The sequence below is a fragment of the Pseudonaja textilis genome, chromosome 5 (assembly GCF_049901715.1).
Source record: "Pseudonaja textilis isolate UNSWEBS1 chromosome 5, rPseTex1.2, whole genome shotgun sequence".
Taxonomy (NCBI): domain Eukaryota; kingdom Metazoa; phylum Chordata; class Lepidosauria; order Squamata; family Elapidae; genus Pseudonaja; species Pseudonaja textilis.
In genome coordinates this window covers 51,849,742-51,870,617 of record NC_141994.1, presented here as the reverse complement: position 1 = coordinate 51,870,617, position 20,876 = coordinate 51,849,742, and the positions used below count along the sequence as shown (strand labels likewise).

The following is a 20,876-nucleotide window of genomic DNA, read 5'->3' as shown; positions in this document are numbered from 1 at the left end:
GAATAAGAAATCGGAAAAATCTGCTTTGGCATCAGTAGGCAATTAAGCTGAAAATATAACTAAATGCCAAAGGGACAATAAAGATTTCTGGACATTAAAACCTTTTTCTTCTATAAGGAGGAAGGGAGACAAAAAAGAATAAGGGCAGGATCTGGAAGAGGGAGGAGACTGCCTGGGCTTTAAAAGAATCTAAAGTAAAATTTCAATAAGACTTCTAAAAGATACATTTTAACTGAAACTTTGCAACTAAATAGTAACCCCAGGAAGAGAAAGTGGGAAAAAAAAAGAGCAAAAAGAAACAGCTTGTGTGTATTTGGATTACTTGGTGACTTTTGGATTTTTGGTTATTATATTTGAATGACTAAAATCAATTGGGTGGTTGTTTAAAAATTTCTACAATGGCATCACTTTTGGATGAATTGAAAATGGAACTTAAAAAGTACAAAGAAGACGCACAAGAAGGGAAGGGCTCCTTTGGCTCCGTTTTTCAATTCTTAGAAATGGCGATTCATAATTACAAGAAACAACAAGAAAAGACTGCAAAACAAGAAGACTGGGACAAAGAAGAAGCCATCTTTTATGAACAAGTAACTCGATGTGGGGAGAAAAAGGAAAGGGGGGGAAGAGGATGGAGAATTTAAGACTCAAAAAAACAACCAAAGAAAAGAAAAATAATTCAAAAAATAAGTATAATACTGGAAAGCAACAGAAAAGGGGAATACAGAAGAGGGAAATAGAGGTAGAGAGAGACAAAGGGTAAAAAGGGGAGAGAGAATAAGAGAGGGAAGAAAAAAAGGAAAAGAAGTTACAAACGTCCGGAGCAAGATATAAAGAAACAGGACCTATTTAGAGATAATGGGTGAAAATCTAATTGAAAGGGGGATTCTGTAAAGGTACATGAGATTGTGTTGTTATATTTGTAATAGAAATAACTTTAGAAAATTGGAAACAATGTATGATTAGAACGAGGGATAGAATGGTTAGTGTAATTTAGTGAAATGTTTGTGAATAAAGTAAATGAAATAAAATAAATGAGAAAATTGAATTAGGAAGGAATGGAACATTTTAATTAGTCAATGTTTTATAAAATATAAGTGAAGAGGGGGGGAAATTGACTATGGAAAGTTTATAATTGTTCCCATAGAAGTATGATATTTAATTGAAAAGTAACGTGAAAAATGTTAAGACTTTAATGAATATTAATATAGAATTGATAGAATTGAATTGGAATGGAGTGTTGTTTTAGTTATATAAATTTATAATTTTTTCTTCTTCTTTTTGTTCAAGAATACTGTGTGTAGTTTAAGAATGTACCAAGCAGAATCTGAATGGAAGTTATGTATTATATTGAGTGTTATAACTTTAGGGGAAAGATATAAAGGTGCCATACTCCAATCAGTAACTACAGGAGAAATTTTGTTTAATGAGAAAAGATAATAGACAATTGAAACAGGACAGACAAAAAATATAAATTTAATGATTTGAATTGAGATGAAATAAATAAAATAAAATTGAGGAAATTAAAAGAGGAGAGAAGCCATGTAGAAAATGTAAAATAGTAATAAGATATGGAACAGAATATAAAAATGAGCATGAACCTGAATTTGCGTCTGTACGAAGAAATGTAACCCGGGATTATGCTGCTTTCAAAAAATATGTTTTAATTGTATTTCTTTTCTTTTTGTGAAAACTCAAATAAAATTTACAAAAAAAAAAAAAAAGAAGTATGTGGAATATTTATTCAGGATCATAATGTTGTTCAGATAAATCTCATTCCTGGGAAGCTGAAAGATCAAGTCCAGGAGGAACTGACAGAATATAAAGAGGAAACTGGGCAAAACAGTGCGGAAGATAATGCAGTGGCTGAATTGGTATAAGGAAGAAGGGGCATTTGAAAATGCAAGCTGTGAGACCCAGTACCATTTTGAAAAAGTTTATAGAACTGATGACTTCCTCAAAAAGCCCAGTAAGAGTCACAGGTGCTCTGTTTGCCTGTCATGCACTGGAAACAAAACAATTAGCCTGGTCTCTTAACTCATGTTTATCAAAAAACCTTGTACATTGATTGTTTGGAACAGAGGTCCCCAATCCCCAGGCTGCAAACTAGTACTGGTCCACAGCCTGTTAGGAACAGAGCATGCAAGTGGCGAGTGAGCGAATGAAGCTTGTGCAAGATCTATGTTTTCTGCAAAACACCCCCCACACACACACACACCACCTTTTCCGGTCTGTGGAAAAATTGTCTTCCATGAAATCCTGGTGCAAGAAAGGTTGGGGACTGCTGGTTTGGAACACCTTGGCCTTGAAAACAATTTGACTGCATTCTTGGTATCCATCTCTAGTTTTGGACTTGTGAGGCCCTAGATTGATTTATCACAATGCAATTAATTTATTTTGGGTATTTTGCAGTTTGGGACATAAAGAGGATAGTGGTGAGTCAAAAAAGAAGTTTAATTTACTGTATTTATAGTTGAAAGGTTTTTAGAATATAAGACTTATACCAATGCAATTTTTATTTCTTAGAATAAAGAATAATTTGAAAATATTTTTGTTTCTTATAAGACATAAAGGTTACCAATATGATTCTTTTATTCCAAATATATTTGGAGATTATAATTGGGAGAAATAATGAGCATGTTACTTAGAAGTTTGAACCTTAGCATTCACATACTTCCTGGGATGAGGAAAAGGCACATTCTGGCCTGAAGTGTTCGCATCATCCCATAGTGCACTAAATTATACTGCTAGGAAAACAGCTGTAAAGCAACTTAATATATTTTCAAATCTATATGATTCAACCCAAGTGATAATGAGGCAACATATAGCTAAAGTATTTTATGTCATGATATGTAAGGAGTGGAGTTGAATTTTTATTGATTTACAATTTCTTAACAAATTTATTAATTTATTAACAAAACCTTTGGACCTGTCTTTATAAATGCACCATCAATGCTTTGTGTAACTAAAAAAATAACAGAAATGCAACATTGGAAGGTACCTTAGAGGTCTTCTAGTCCAACTTCTTGCTCAGGTAGGAATCCTTATACCATTTCAGTCAAATGGTTGTCAAATCTCTTTTTAAAAACTTCCAGTATTGCAGCATCCACAACTTCTCGAGGTAGTTGTTCCACTGAATAATTGTTCCACTGATTGATTGTTCTAGCTGAATTGCATCTCTGCATTAGGCAGGTAAAAAAATGCTAATCTACTCTATCATTTAATAATTAACTTAGCAAATAAAAGTGTTTAGATGCTTCAGCACCAAGTCAACAAACATCACTTTCATAACCTCTTCTACCTCAATGAACCTGTAATATGTAGAACAGAAACATTCTTGTCTAGAAATGGTCTTGGCTTTATTTGACAACTCCGGTTAACACAATGGCAAAGTTCAGCACTGCAGAGGATTTTCCCATGTTCATAATTTTTGTAGTTCTTGTTTGGAGATGGATTGGGGGCAGATTGTCTTAAGGTAGTTTTTCTTTTGAGAAAATATTATATTCAAACTTTAGAAAATGACTTCTATTGCTGAATATGTTTTAACAGAACATTGACTATATAACAACTGACTATGTTTTAACAGAAATAAAGTAACTTCATAACTCGGTTTGAATCTGGCTTATTTTGTAAAGCATAACTAGGACAAACCATATGTGACTAATTAAACCTGGATGCAAAACCTGCTAATTTCCTCCTTTTGGTAGAACTGAATAAGGAGGGGAAAGGATCTAAGACTTACTCATCTTATAATAAACCATTTACTATTTAACATTGCATTTGAATGCAACATTATCTAAATAACCGTTATATAAATAATTTCTCAAAATACTCAATTAACTTTTTTACCTAGGATACCTCTAAGGGTACCTCAGAGTCCAGAGGAATATAATTCTTTGTTAGGAATTTAAGCAAAGGACAATAGCCACATCCATCAGAAAAAAAGCAAACTTGAATGGGTAATAACTGCACAACACATATTTTCCAGACTTGGGTGCTAGAGTGGTTATGCAGATTTTGACAGCACTAATGTAATTTATATTCAGCATCAAGCAAGATAAAATAATTCAGAGGATTGTAACATAACTTTATATTTAGCATTATCTATACTAGTATAATGAGGGATATATTTTAAGAACACATGCTATGATTGTGCCAATACATCAATAGATAATCAAATAGTTTAACAGTATGTAAGCAAAAAAAAAAAGAGGTAATAGTTTATTTGTTGCATTTCTACACTACTCTTCTTACCTAAGTGACTCTGGACAATTCATAATAAAAAGTGGATAGAAAATAATCTCCTTGCAAAATGAGAATTCAAAAAAATCAAAGCTCTTTGGCCACAAGATGTCCTCCTTGCTCTACACACAGGAAGAAGGTAATAAAATCATGAGCAAAGGACCATGTAAGCAGAGAAAAAGACTGAAGCCCATAAAAAACAACATTCGCATTTACCACTCATACAGTACACACTGAAGTCATTCCCTCCCTTCACCTCCAAAGTCGAGTACAATAATTATTCTGTCTTGACAAGATTTTGTCTTTCAATCATTTATCTACCTTGTTTGATCACAGTTCTGCTTCCAAGGTATAGTGATGGGTTAACAGTATGTCAAAGAGATAACAACTTCAATAACATTTTCACAGCCGCTCTGTTAAAATCATCCTGGAAGTACAGATATTGGAGATGGGAGTGACCTATAAGTCATCTGGCCCTTTGCCATGCTGAAACAGAATGTGATTGTACATTTATTGAAGTTTTTAACCAGTTCTAAGCTAAGGTGACTTAGAAATGGAGCAGTTCTCTGCTTCTTTGGGAATACACCTTGTAATGCAAGTGTCACTATGCTGGTTCTCTCCAGATGTGCTCAACTTCAGTTCACATTCCTCCAGGTAGCATAGCCATGCCAACTGAGAATTATGGAAGTTGGGAATTCAACACATCTGGAAGGATCATACTGGAAAGCTGTTCTAGTGACACACACACACACAATATACTGTCCTATATATTTTATATCTCTAAATATCTCTATGTCTCTATCTATCTATCTTTCATCTATCTTCAATCATCTCTAGTAAAAGACTGCATGTTTTTTGAGATACCTTGCTTTTAGGAGATGGTTAGAAAACCAGGATGTCAACATTCCAGATATAGTCATCTACAGATTCCTTTAATTTTCAGAAAATGGGTGAGATGTCTACTAGGTTAGAACAGGTTTGAAAAACAATATATATTGTATACCACTTCACAGTACACCACTGTTCAGCCTTCTCTAAGCAGTTTACAGGGATAGCATATTGCCCCCAACAATCTGGTTCCTCATTTTACCAACTTCAGAAGGATGGAAGACTGAGTCAACCTTGAGCCAGTCAGGATCCATCTCCTGGCACTGGGCAGAGTTAGCCTACAATACTGCATTCTAAGTCCTGCACCACCAATGTTAAGAAAGAAATGTTTTCAGCATCATGCCATCATAGCTGTTTCCTGCTTTTCATTAAAGCAGTCAATTTTTTTTCAGGTTCCACACATGCCTCAAATACTGCTGCTATAAGAGCTACATTAACTTTAATGACCCCCTTCATACTCATTTATCAAGATTTGCATCTCCTGAGGGTAAGCAATATCTTAGACGATTCTCAGGCATGATACTTCTACCTAAAATAGCCTGGCAAAAATCTGTGGCCTTAGGGCCACATGTAAGCTTTGGCCTAATTTAGATCTCTGTCCTTGAAGGTTATTGGAATCAGAGAAAAAGAGGAAGGAAAATATAAGACTGGAGAAAGATGTGACATCAGAAAAAAATAAAAGGCTCTTGGATAAATAAAGAGAGCAGAAATAAGACATTAGGTGCCCCCATTTTTGAAACTGTTCTTCGATTTTTTTTGTGAGCCATAATAACCATTATCCCACAGCCTCTATTACATTAACTTCCTCCGCCCCCAAGTCTCTGAATTTTATCTTGCACAAAACTGTCCATTCTGCTTTTACATTAAACCAGAGGTTCCCAAACTTTTTCGGTCCACTGCTCCCTTGGTGCTACAAACTCATCCTCGGTGCCCCCTCCAGAGATGGGATTCAAATTTCTGTGGGTGTGGCCTAATTTGAGGGTGTGGTTTGCTGGCCACATAACTGGGTAGGTGTGGCTTGCTGGTCATGTGACTGGGTGGGCATGGCCAGGTGACTGGCAAACCAAATACAAGTGGTCCTCACTTAATGACTGGTTATTTAGCAAGTGTTCTAATTTATGACTGGCCTTCCCAGAGCTACTTGACCAGTTTTTGGAGTTTTGACAGCTTTAGATCACAGGCGGGGGTCTAAATCCCACCCCTGCCTGTGTGTGTGTGTGAGAGAGAGGGAGATAGAGAGGTTGGATCAGATCTTTCTCTCTCCTACCAACACCAGAAAGCCACTGTCAGTCAAAATTCATATTAGTGGTCTCCGGGATTTAAAATTATGAGTTTGGTGGTCCCTGAGCTCCAAAAGTTTGGCGACCCCTGATCCAAACGGATGAGCTGAGAGAGGGAAAGAGAGAGGAAAAGAGAGAGAGAAAAGAAAGAGAAAGGAGAAAGAAAGAAAAAGGGACAAAGAAAGAGGGGGGGGATAGAAGAAAGGGACAGAAAGAAAAAGAAAGAGGGAGGGAGGGAGGAGAAAGATAATGAGATATCTATTCTAGTCCAATCACCTGCTCCAGCAGGGTTAGAAGGGAGAGTGTGTGTGTGTGTGTGTGTGTGTGTGTGTGTGTGTGTGTGTTCTCCTTGTAATTTACCAGTACGTTTTGGTTTTGCCTTCTTCAGAATTGGCACTGTAATACATTGGGGAAAAATAATTTTTAGGGTGGAGATCTGGTCCAATGGATCCTGTTTAAAGCCTCAACAAAATGCGATAGTCTTGACCATGTTTCATCCACAAAACCTTTAATAGAAGCCAAAGAGGTGTCAATGTGCTGGCAAAGATGTTTCGGTGTGGAAAAGGGTCTCAGTCTAAACTAGGCCTCATTCAATCTGATACATCAGGTATCTCTCTTTCTTTCTCTTTCTCTCTCTCTCTCTTTCTCTCTCTCTCTCTCCCTCCCTCCTACCCTCCCTCCCTCCCTCCCACTCTCTCAGACTGGCTTTGCTCTACTTTCCTGATGTGCCTGCAGGGCCAGCGCTTCGAACATGGATGGAGAGAAGGGGGGGCAGGCAGGAAGGCAGGCAGGCAAACAGACAGACCTTTTGGATGGATGGATGGACGGACAGACAGACAGAATGCAACAGCGGTGGCACTTTGGGAAAGCAATGGCAGCGGCTTTTCCCAACGTGCTGCCACATTCGAGGAACTGGTTCTGGAGCATTACTACAGTCAATGGGTGAACCTGCAGGGCTGGTGCCTCGAACGCCCCCTGCCGCCTCTTAGCATCCCCAAGGGGGCTGGCAGAGGGGGCTAAGAGGCATCAGGGGGGCATTCGAGGTGCCAGCCAGTCCTGCAGTTTCACCCATTGACTAGCACTGCTCCAGAGCCGGCGCCTCCAATGAGGAAGTGGTGGCACGTTACATGCCGCCACAGCTGTGTTCAATGCGCCGCCCCCCTGCCACCTCTTAGTGCCCTTCTGCTGGCCCCCTTGGGGATGCTAAGAGGTGGCAGGGGGGCATTCGAGGCGCCGGCCCTGAAGGTTCACCCATTGACTGTAGCACCGCTCTGGAGCCAGCGCCTCAAGGGGTGAATCTGCAGGGCCGGCTGGCACCTTGAACACCCCCCTGCCACCTCTTAGCATCCCCAATGGGGCCAGCAGAGGGGTGCTAAGAGGTGGCACGGGGCAGCACATCGAATGCAGCTGTGGCGGCATATAACGTGCCACTGCTTCCGCATTGGAGGCGCCGGCTCTGGACCGGTGTTACAGTCAATGAGTGAACCTGCAGGGCTGGTGCCTCAAATGCCCCCCTGCTGCCTCTTAATGCCCCCTGCCAGCCCCCTTGCCTCTTCACGCCCCCCTAAGGCATTCCATCACCCCCCAGGGGGTGGTACCGCCTACTTTGGGAACCACTGCATTAAACCATCTCTTTCTTTGTCTCTTATGCTTGTCTAGGCAAATATAACATACAAATAAATAAAAAAACAAACAAACAAACAAACAAATAAATAAATAAATAAATAAATAAATGAAGCTGTATCTCCTGGCTGTTTCTTGCCTTCCCAGTTCAAGCTATGTTACTCCTATATAACCAGCCCAACTGATATAGCTTGTCTCTATCAAAACTGTGCTTAAGGACTGAAAATTGTATGTGTTACTGTCCCACTTTTTTATTTAGGAGTTTAAGTTGTTCTACAAAGTATTTCCCCCTCCAATTTTTCCTGCAACAATGTATGAGGTAGGTAGGCTTGGATAAAGTAATTGGCCCAAAGTCCTAAACCCTGGATTCTCCCACTTCTGGTCCTAATCACTACACCACCCTGGCCACCCTGTTTGTGAGAGGAATGATTTGGGGGGAGGGGAGTTTACCTGAGGTACTCGTAGAGTCCATACATAGGCAAGAAGTCAATATCAGACAGAAACATGTATGGAGTGCTGATGTGTTTCATAGCCACATTTCGCAGAAGATTCACAGGGTAGAATTGTCCCTCTTTATACACAATGTGATATCCAACATTATGACGGCTCATGAGGACCTCAGAACCTTGAGCATAGCGCAGAAATTGTTGGGCCTCTGCATCGGAAAGATAGAGTGCCAGACTGATCGGCCCTTCCCAGTGCTTACAAATGGCTTCAAGCATCTGCAGTCTAGGAAGAGAGAAAGAAAGAAAAGTTCAGAAAAAGGCATCTTCCTTAGTTTGGTTGACCTAGGCAAGCCTTCCTGTCTTGGTGTTGATTTTCAAAAGGTTAAAAATGTATTCAAGTCTACCATTCTCTTGGTGACAGCCTGGAGACCTCCATACATTTTGGGGGGGCACTACATAGGAAGAATTTCCAGTTTCCTTGTTTTCTACCTCTGCACCCTGAATTTTCCACCTAGTCTCCTGTCTAAAGACCAAGCAGAATCAACCCTGTTTCATCCAAATGTTATATAGTGCACCTCCACAGAGATTCACTCGAAAAAATAAAAGGAAGAAATCCTTAGCTAAACATGGCCTGTGTTAAAACACTAGGGAATCAAAGCCTAAGAAAGAACTATTGTAGTACCTTGTCTATTCTCTCTAGAAGGGAAAAAATAATTAATTTTCAAGGTTTTATGTCTCCACTGAGAACAGGGAAAGCAACAAATGCAGCAGTTTTATGTAATTGTTTCAGAACAAAACATGTATTTTTCTAAACAGTGAAAATAGATAAGCCAAGAAGTAGGAAGGGATAAGTAATTACTTCACTGTTCATTTTATTATGTTCATAAGGAATGCAAGGCAGTGTGGTTTTTCAAAAAAGATTGATAAATTAAAAAGGCATAAATAGAAGCTTCATCAAATAAATAATAATAGTAATAAAAGTCTAATAGTAAAAAGGGTTGTTTTGCGCTCAGGAAAACAAGGCTTTCTGGTTAAAGATGGTGAATCACAAATACATACAGAAGAAAATATTAATGAGGAACACCTTAAACAATTTATTTCCAAGATATGCCATGGGTGTTTTAGCAAGCACAATACAGTCTTGCATTAATTAACAGCACTGCAATATAATCTGTGTGCTTCCAGGAACTATTTCCATTCTAGATTCAATTAAAATACATGATCATGAAGATATAAATGCAAAAAACAATATGACTTTATGCAAAGCTGTTTTTATTCAGAGATGCAATAGTTTTTCTGTCTCTTTTGCTTATTAAAGTCAGGGTAGGAAATGTAAGATCCATCAAAATCCATATTATTTCAGACATCCTGTGAAATAAGCAATCTTGTTTCAGAATTCACTCATTTGCGGAATGAGGCTGCTTTCAGCCTTGGCCAAAGTAAGAGTATGCTTTTAGTAGAATTGCGGGGAAGTGATTAGAAGAATCTGCTTCCTAGTTACATTAAGCACTAGTGGTATGCTGGATGTTTTGAATTTAATGTAATTGTTTCAAATGTGAATAGCTTGAATTTGAAATGTCCTTCCTTCCTTCCTTCCTTCCTTCCTTCCTTCCTTCCATCCATCCATCCATCCATCCTTTCCTTCCCTCCCTCCCTTCCTCCCTCCTCCTTCCTTAAGAAGATTATTCTTATATTTGGAAATTAGATTAACGGAGTTGGAAGAGACCTTGTGGGTCATCTAATCCAATCCCCTGCCCAATTGGGAGACCCCATACCATTTCTGACAAATGGCAGTACAATCTCTTCTTGAAAGTTTCCAGCAATGAAGCTCCCACAACTTCCGAAGGCAAGCTGTTCCATTGGTTGATTGTTCTCACTGTCTGAAAATTTCTCCTTATTTCTAGGTTGAATCTCTCCTTGATCAGTTTCCATCCATTATTCCTTGTCTGGTCTTCAGATGACTTGGAAAATAGCTTGAGCCCTTCCTCTCTGTGGCAGCCCCTCAAATATTGGAACACCGCTATCATATCTCCCCTGGTCCTTTTCCTTACTAGACTAGCCATGCCCAATTCCTCTAACAGTTCATATGTTTTAATCTTTAATCCCCTAATCATCCTGGTTGCTCTTCTCTGCACTTTTTCTAGAGTCTCAACATCTTTTTTATAGTGTGGTGACCAAAACTGGATGTAGTATTTTAGGTGTGGTCTTACTAAGGCTTTTGTTATAATTTGTTGTAGATGTAGATGTAGAACTAAAACCACTAACTAGTTCATTGTGGGAAGCATGTTGTATTGGCTCTCTAACCTGTGTAAAATACTCAGTCAAACCCAGAGATCAGATTTCTGCACATACAGTAGATCTGGTACTGTTGAGCCTTCAGACCAGTGGTGGGCTGCTGCAAGTTCAGACCGGCTCACCTGTACTGGTATTTATGAACACTAGTTGAGCCAGCCCCCCCACCCAGGCCCTATCCCATCCTATATATCTCACCTTTTTGCTCATGTGCCCCACCTAGCTGCGTTCCGCGCCTTGCCTGATCTACTTACCCTGGCTGCTGCGTGCAGGAAATTTCCTTGGTTTTTCAGCTGCGTGCAAGTGAGGATGGTGCATGCGCTCACATTTTTGGCAATCCGGTTGTTAAAGTATGTGCAGCCCACCTCTGCTTCAGACTAAGCATTCAGTTCTATGATCAACTAACTACCTCATGGTGTGTGAAAACCCTAAAGGAGCACGTGAACATTTTCTTTTGTTCCTGAGTAGTTTTCTCCTCATGGCTACAAGGGGAGAAGGGAGGAATGAAAATAAGAGATAAATGGAGGATTAATAAGTCCTCCATTTATCTCTTATTTTCATTCCTCCCTTTTCCCCTTGTGGCCAGGAGGAAAAAACTACTAAGGAACAGAAGAAAATGTTCACGTGCCTCTGAGTCTGTCTGAGCAATGGTTCCAAATGTACCACACTGGGTTTTTAAATTTTACCTCCAGAGTGGAAAGGGCATAGAAATAAAAAAGAAAGACAGCTGGTAATGCAGCCTCCACGACACTTCTGGGAGAAATGGAAAAAATGGCCAGCACCACAGTTCAGTTTATTGACTGAGAGAAGAAATGGCTGAGTTATTTGTGTTTGGGAATGTAGCTGATAAAAAGAAAGAAAGGAATAACAGGTCTTAATGAATTTCTAGTCTAATATTTCTTTGTAAAAGGAAATCTATGTTAGTCTATGACGGCAAATAAATAGGAAGAATCTGGAAGCACCTTTTCCAACTAGCAAATACATTTATTCATGAAAGTACATGTTTTTTAGTAAAATGTTGGAAAAGATGCTATTGGACTACTTCTGATTTAGTATTTCCCTGATAGCTATTTTTCAAAATCTGCATAGTCTTAGTAAAGGTAATAAGTAAATGGTGAAGAAAAACTCCAAGCTATTCATGGTGAATACATCAAGCTTCTTGTTTGTCTATTTTGCAGATTTTTCTGCTTATCAGTGGAGTTTCAAATGAAGTTTGAAAAGTAATTAAAAGAGAGAAAAACATTTTCAGTTCAGCTTATCAAACCATAATTCCCAAATGCTGTAGAATAGCTAAAGGTTGCATTAAAAGCAAATGAGTAAATTATTAACACAAACTAGGATCTTTTGTTAATCCAAAGTGAAAGCTTCTTCTATCTTCCTGGTCTTGCAGTACAAGTACATAACTTTTTTTTTTATTACCTAACCTTCTCTTCCAAGATAATACTTCTTTCAGTTGTTGAATGAGGGAAAAAACTTCTCATGACAAGAAAACAGAAGGCTTTTGTCGCAGAGTCTGAGAGATTTTTCAGTATGTCTGGAAACTGCTTCTGCTTTGTTCTTCTCAATGTTTCTCTTCCATGTTCAGCTCTTAATATTTTACTTCCTACGACAGTGCACCTTAAAACTTAGATGTTGCTACAAAACTAGTCTCTGCCACAGGCCTTATGTTCAGAGGAAGCAGGTTATAAAGTTATGCAATCAGATTGATCTAGTCCTCTCTTTCTGCTGCATGCCTTGCTAGATCAATACATTAGCTGCCTCAATTATTAGTATTTCAGCTTGTCCATGACAATATCACAGAAAATGAGTGCAACTGCTATGGGAAAAATGTAATTTGAAAAAAGAAAAAGGTTTGAAGATAATTGAAAAAAAACCCCAAACAAATAAGAACCCCCACACTGAAACACATAACAGGAAATAAAATGACTGAGTGATTCTTTAGCAGGAATAATACGTGTTGATTTTTCATGAAGGAAATAATCACTAAGTCTGATAAATAACATACTGATCAGGAGTGGGCTGCTGCGGGTTCGCAGGGGTTTAGGATAGCCCTTAGCTAAGATTCTGTGAAGTTCAGAGAACCCCAAATCCCATTCCTAGATGGCTCCGCCCATCCCACCCCTTCCAGGAGTCCCCACGTCGCCTGTTTTGGATGCAGGTAAGTGCAGGGTGCGCAGACACTAAGGGAGAGTGAAAAACGGGCCTTCCGGAAGTTCGGGAAGGCCAGAAATGGGCCTATTTCTGGCTTCCAGAGAGCCTCCAGAGTCCAGGGAGGCTTTTATGCCCTCCCAGAGGCTCAAGGAAAGCCTCTGGAGCCTGGGGAGGGCAAAAATGCCACCCCTGCCATGGTGCAGGAGGCCAACTAGGCCATGTTCACCCAGCAACCAGGCAGATAACCCTTTGCTAAAATTTTTGAAGCCCACCCCTGATACTGAAAAGAAGCTGAAAACAGGTTAGATGAGATAGGACAGGATAGGGCTAACAGACTGAGTAGTATTTTTTTCTTCTCTGAATAAAGACAAGTGCCTCCATCCATCAATACAAATTATTCTCTTGAATCCAAAATGAATTAAAATCCTGGAGGAAAATTGGAAGAATCTTGCTTTCTCCAAAAAATGGGTACCTTTTTAGACCCTAGAGGTGATGCCTTCTCCAAGCCATTTGACCTTGAGATAAGGATTACAGTGTGTCCCACACAAAGGTATTGCCTTTGATAGACCTGTATTTCTTATGTATGTATCAAGGTCAGTGGTAACTGTAGGTCAAAAAACTAATTTAGAAAAAAATAATCAATACAACTCGAGCAAGGGAACTATGCTGCAGAAGCAAATAGAGAATTAATAAAAATATCTTATTGAGTCACCATTCAATATTACTTGGTTATTCCTTTTTCTAAATAATGCCATATATCTAACCTAACTGCAAACAAAATCAATCTATCCATTCCAAACACATAATTCTCTCAAATGTACATCACAGAAATTTCTCACTCTAAGCTTGATCTTCCCCTTCTTGTTAGTCTAACTGCTAATACTTCAAAAGAAAAGGAAATAACTGTGGTATTTACTGCCAAAAGGCTTAAAATATAATTTCTTCCACCGAGAGATTGCATATAAAATTTTCTAAAATCACCAACTGGAAGTAATTGCATTTGTATAAACTGTCTATGAGGACATAACATTACATTCCTTACCTGTCCATGGAGAGCTGTGCCACCAGTGTAACATCTGTATTATCTGTAGCAAACTCATACTCATAGTGTAGAAAATATAAGTGAGTCCGATGGACGGTGAAACGCTCTCGCCGAAACTCATAACATAAGTCATCTTCATCCAGCTCGGATAGTTGTTTCTGTAGCTAATACACAAAAACACAAAAAACTATAAACAAGAGAATATTAATTAGAATCTTTTACTGAAGAACAAATATAAAATCAAGTGTCTCATATGATATCATATCTACTCTGTATATGACCGCCTCCCAAACCATAAAGTCAGTTTGCAAGCCCTAAATGAAGAGCTACTTCATATGTTAGTGTGGGGTTCATAGAGGTCACTGATTTCTGTTTTTCTCTCCCTAAATAGTTGCCAGCCTCTTTTGGCAATGAGGTAACCAGGCAATTTGGATAAGCCCATCCTGACAGTTTGGATGAGCCCAGACTCAAACCTTCCTGCAGCTGTTTAATTAAGTGCCTCAGAGAGCAGATGCATGGGGCCACTGATATTAATTCCTGACAGCTCATCCTAAATTTTGTGGAGAAATTGAGCTACGTGTTTTTTTTTCCAAAAAGTTTTTTTTATTTTTATCTTTTACAAACATCTCTTTTGGTGAACAGTGTGATTCCAAATTTTTACATTTCCATACAAACATGACCATAATTACATATTTATCTTACATATTCAGATTCTTATTGTATCATTACATTTTCCATTTTCTAGAAATTTTCAGAAATATTCTTATGTTTTTCACATTTATTCTATCCATTTTAGTTCATATCTTAACTTATTGTTTTTCTTTAATTATACCCTTATCTTCTTTATATAGTATCTTAAAATTCTTATTTCTTAATTTATATTCATTGTACTTTTATACTTTTAGCTGTCATATTTGCTATTTCCTCTTATATTCTTATTTCATTATTCAATACATTTAATCTTAGTTTTAATAATTCCAAACATTTCCCCATTTGAGTGCACCACCCTTTTGTCTTATACATCATTCAGTTTACTCCCCTTTAACTCATATTAAAAATTACCATAATATAATCATTTTTAGTTATCACCTAAATACTACATATCACATATACATTTTAGGTTAGATTCCACATGATATTCTTTTCTTTATTCTAAGATATTTATTTTTTTGAATACATTAATCTTTTCAGCTAATTGTAGAAACTGATATTTGTCTTTTTAGTACAATTTTCATAGTTCATTTAACTATATTTTTAATTTCATTTAATGTAATTGACATTCTTATAATAATCCCATTGTTACATGTGTTCCAGTTAATTTAACAATGATTCTTAGAAAGTAATCAAATAGAAAAGAAGAAAAAAACATCAGTTCCAATCATTCCATTTTTTACAATCTATATTCTTATACCTCTTTATGTATTACCTCGTAGAATCCCCTTTCTTATTCTCTGTCTCTAGGTCTTCTAGCCATGTAGTTTCTTTTCATTTTTTTGGCTTTCTATATCCCCTTCTTTTTTGATTCTTTCCCTTATTCCGCTTTTCCTCTATTTTTTTTTATTTTTCCCCTCCATTTCTGACTCCAATTTTTATCCCCCTCCCTCTTTTGACCTTTCTCCTGTAATTCTCTTTTCCGCTGTTTCCCTTTTCTTTGTTTGACTTTCCGAACAATTACCTCTTTAATTGTCCCCTCAGACCTCCCAGTTTTAATTTCCATGCTTTCCCCCTGGTTTTAATGTTCATTGTGTCATTTGTTCATTGAGGCTGGCCTCTTCTTTAATCAACTCCTCCCCTTCTGGTTCTCCTTGTTCATCTTTGTTCTCCAACGACACCATTTCTAGCATTTGTAAAGCAATACTGCACAATTCCACTTTTCTCCATATCATTTCTCTTATACTTCTTAAGTCCAATTTTATTTCCAAACCCTATTCTGCAATTTTTGTGCACCTCTTTTAATTTTAATATTTCTTTTATCTCTTTCTTCAGTATTTAAGTCCAGTCCAGTTGTCCAGTTATTAATTTAAACCAGCTTCTAACCATCCACTTCTGTTAAATCCTGTTTCAAGTTTCCAGGGACAAAATAGTCAAATGTTCATATATTTTTATTGTTAAGTTCCTTCTGTTGAGTTTTAAATTTTTCTCAAAGTCACCTAGTATTCCCAGGGTTCAGACTTCTTTCTTCTTCCTTTATAGTATAGTAATTTCACATTTCAGGGTTTCTAACTTATTGTTTCATGGTTCCTCTTACTTTGTATCAAGTTCCAGTTTTTAGGGAACCAAATACTTTTTAAAGAGTCACTGAAATTTTTCCTTTATCATTAGGTGGCACTCTCTGTTATATCCAAGTTCCACCTTTTCTTTTCAATTTCCTTTCCCTTTTAGGGCTTTTAAGTTTGAAAAATCCAATAAATCCAATTATTGCATATTTTTTTCTTTTTGGCACATTCAAGTTCAGCTTTTAAGTATGCCTATTTAGTGCCAATTATATAATTTAGTATAATCCAATTTACACAGATATTTTCTTCTAGCTTCCTCTTTCAATTTAATTCTTTTACAGTTCAAAGCACTTTTACTTATGTCCTTTTTTTTTCCCCACTGCCTCTGGTCGCTGCTTTTCCAATCTTTCTTTTTTTTTTTTAAGTCTCTTTAAAGTTTTAAATCTAGGGTACCTTATGTTCAGATATTGCGCTTGATTTGCTTGGCCTACACACTGTCCGCTTCTTCACTGCTCCTGCATGATCTTTTTCCTGGATAGCTCTTCTTCTTCAGGGTGGCTTCTTTAGCCACCGTTGCAGGCCATCTTCGGGGGGAGTTTACCTAACCAAGGAGGGGAGATGTGGCTCCCCTTGACCCAACAGGTGGTCTCCCCTTTCTTCCCACCCCTCCAAGGTGGTTCTAGCCCCGTTCAGAGCCTTCTAACAGATACAACATGGATCGAAGCCGCACACAATCATGGTCTTCGATCCGTCCTTGAAGGAAACGCAACCGGAAGTCAAATTGAGCTACAAGTTGTATGGTCCACCCTGCAGTCCTAAATGAATGTTCTAACTCTCAGCGTAAGGATTACAGCATCCAGAGTTTCTTTGTAGACAGTAGGACTATCATGCTGTTTGGCCCAGACACCAAAATGTCTTGTGTAGTTCTGAGTGTGAGCCACCATTGGCAGCTTACCAGATGTCTCTACTACCAATCTTACTGATTGTCTCCTCCATTTGCATGCCATATTTTATGAGATTCAATTGAAGCCAATCTATGGCCATTTCATTTAAGCTTGAGACAGCAAAGCTCTATTATGGGGTTGACTGTGACTTCTATGGCATAAAGAAGAAAATCTGGCTGCAGCAATGGACAAAAAACGTGGAAGAGAGACAGATAAATATGTTCTCTTTAGGCCTCCTCCTCTAAACTCACATAGAAATAGGTATATCACCAAGTAAAATATTGGAACAAACATTTGTGAAAATATTTTGCAGACATCATCATTATTCAGTTATCTAAAATATAAATTACAGGATGTGTGATAAAGAAATCATAGCACCTCTAAGCATTATTAAAGCAACAAAAAGGTTGATCAAATTCTTATAATGTGCTAAGAAGGTGAAACTACTTATTTTAGAACTGCTGGACTTTGTGGGAAGAGAGAGGTGGTACATGATGCGAATCTCTACAGGAACAGTGCATTGCTGTGATGGAAAAACATTCTCCTTCACAGCAGCATCCAGGAGGAAAGTCCCTCAGGGCTCCTTGCTAAGAGCAGCATTTTATATTTCTCAGACATTGAAAGGTGTGAAAATAAAAGAGCAAGTACGCCACAAGAATTTAGAAAGCTGTTGCATTCCAGGTTGGACTTCTACCCATCTCAGAAAACACTTTTTACCTTGTTCCCATCCCTCCAAATAGAATAGATCTTAGGATTTCCCTCACACCATGACTGATGGGGCAGCAATGAGAAGGGAACTAAAATTGCTTCTGAATCAAGTAACCATACTCAGGGATTCCAAACCCTTATCTCTGCTGGTTTACCTTCAATTATTTGCCACACTAGCCAGGAATAATGGGTGTTATGATCAAACATAATCTAGGGATCAAATGCTGAAAATTACTGTGTTAGGATGTGAAATATACATTCACAGTCAAGTTTACACATACATGCGTATACTCGTGTACACATTCACATGTCACCAAAGCAATTTCCAGTCTTGCAATAGAATCCTAAGCATCCTCTTAGTGGTTCCATCTAATTTTGTTCTCCATTTCATAGAGTTTTAATTTGATTATCTATATCCCATCTTTTCATCCAAATCTACAAACAACCGGGCTGCAACAATATATCACCTTTTACAAAAACCCTGGCCTTCAGGGTTGTATCAAGTATGGACAGTTTTTAATATCATCATTTGGTTGGCTCCAAGAATCCTGTCCCCCATTATTTTAATGCTTCATAACAGCTGTTTAAAATAGTAACAGAAACCAAACTACACCACAGTAATATAAGCTACAGCAATATTTTTTTCTGTTATCCATTGCCAAATCTAGAATTTTTTATCCCACCTCCACTACTAACCCACAAGCAAACTTCTGTAAGTTTCACATGATAGGGTCCTGATCTAAACTACAGCCTAAGGCACAGGTGTCAGACTAGCCACATCACATTTCATGACATTTTCCCAGAGCTGGGGTGGGTGTTGCCTATGCGTGACACATAAGGCCCACAGGCTATCAGTTTCACACCCCTGGTCTAAAGCAACTCCTCTCTCAATAAATCCCCATTACTTTTTAAGTAATTTTGTAAATTAGAATTTATTCAATTGGTCTTCAAAAATTGTGTTTAGTCTGAGCAACTATTCTCCTTTTCTAAATCTATCAAAATAACTTCTGATGAGATACAGCAAAGTTTCCTTTGATGGCCAATGGATATCTTTGAATGAAAAAGAGTCTTCTACTTTCTCCCACAGATTTGATGTTTTATGTTTTCCAACTGCTATGTGAGAACTATCATTATAATTACTTTTTTCATTTTTAATTAGATATTTCAAGAATTTAGATGGTGTTTAATGAGCCCTTTGAAATTAATAAATAAAACCATTTGATATCAGTAACAAATGGCACATTAATGAATATTTTTGTTTTTACAATAATTCTAGCCCCTGTGTTTTTAAAATTAATTCTGAATAGCCACTTCTGTTACAGGCTGTTCTTACTTAATGACTCATGTTTAATGTCTGAAGTTACAACAGCATTCGTAACTCTTTACAACAGGTGTTTGCACTTAGAACTGGCGCTGGACTATTCCCTTGGTCACATTTGGGTGCTTTACAACTGGTGGGTATTCAAGACTGTTGTAGTGTCCCATAATCTCCATTTGCATGCTTCACAGTCAGCTTCTGAAGAGTGGGGAAGTTGGCAAAGTCACAGTTGTGATGTTTTGCATGATGTTTCATTTTGTGACAGAGTTGCCTGTCCGAACCGTGGTTAGTAACTGAAGACTATTGTACTTTTATTCTTTCTCATTGACTGCCTCAGTCATCTTCTAAGCTTCTACTTACAAGAAATGACTTATTAAGAGGTACCATAAAGGTTATAAATGGCGTCAAAACTCTAACAGTTGCAGCTTTTAAGCTCAAACACTAATTTTGGATTGTTCTCTCACTCTTGTTTTGCTTATCATTGCGAGAGCAAACTCATCAACTTAAATTTCAGCATAGTTATCACTAAAAATGATCACAACCTAATTCATTTCATTTTCTCTACAGTATAGATAATATCAACATTTTAAATAAACTCAGAAATTGCTACATGAATTATCTTAATTTTCTTTCAATTTCTTTTCTTGGAAAGATATTTAACATCTCTTATCAATCCAAGTCATCAGGCTAAGTAGGTGTTAAAAAGCTGAAACTAGCTACTGTATAACTGCATCATTGTTTTAAGATATCACATATCACAATATCTTCTTTTTCCAATTTCACAAATACTCAGGTTATATGTTTATACTTGCAAAACAGCAATTATCTAAGTACTGTGGTCACAAATGATTTTTAGATTACTTCAAACTTCTAAACTCATAATAACTTAGTTATGGATTATGGAACAATGTTATGAAATTAATTATTTATCTACTATAGAAAAATGGTGCAAAATACCTGCCCACTTTATCTTTATTCCTTACTATATTAACTGCAACTTAAGAAAAGTATTGGAAAGGAGCTATATTATGTGTGTATGTGCATTTCTCCCTCTTCTCCTCTCCATCTTTGAATATGATCACTAATTCTACACTTGTTACAATGCCTGTCCTCCAGATAGTGGCCCAAAATACTTCTTTGTCACTGCAATGCTGTATTAATGCCTGAACTCAATTATATGCATAAGTATATTTTTTTCATCAAAAATATCTCAGTTGTAGAATATATGTACCTAAACATACTCATGTTGTTATAAATGAAATCCAGTTAAGAGAAATGCAAAAAAAAAAAAAAAAAAACACCCCACCCCACTATTAGAGAGTGGAATGTTCTTTTTTAATTACTGCCTGACATTATTATTCTTTTCTTCATAAATGAAACTGTGGCCAAGCTCTTTTTATATGTACTTTGACTGAAAATTGATAGAATTGCTTGAAACTACATAATCTGGTCTTGTGGATCACATTTGGCCAACATTCTGCTCATGGGTTCTCTTATTCAGTTAAAAACAGAGTCTTCCATCTGACCACAGGCAACAGTAAAAAGTACCTTGCTTGCTTAATAGTAATAGCACAAATAAATACTTACAAGTAGGACTACTATCCTAAGATAATCCTATCCTTATCCCTATTGTATCCTCTCCTGTTGTTATATTCATTTATAACAACATCTTATATTCTATCCTATCCTAAACAAGAAATGACTAGTTTGCATGTGGTATTTGCTGTAC

At 37.4% G+C, this 20,876-nt stretch overlaps 1 protein-coding gene across 1 annotated transcript in view; it reads right to left on the bottom strand.

Moving 5' to 3' along the window:
• The window catches only part of LARGE1 (LARGE xylosyl- and glucuronyltransferase 1), a 347,751-nt gene that overhangs the window by 18,406 nt on the left and 308,469 nt on the right, over positions 1–20,876 (bottom strand). Inside the window, exons 11-12 of the mRNA XM_026695460.2 lie at positions 13,962–14,125; positions 8,481–8,759 (exon numbers count right to left, since the gene is read on the bottom strand). Of these exons, the coding sequence (XP_026551245.1) occupies positions 8,481–8,759; positions 13,962–14,125 (443 nt within the window). The remainder of the gene's footprint in view (positions 1–8,480; positions 8,760–13,961; positions 14,126–20,876) is intronic.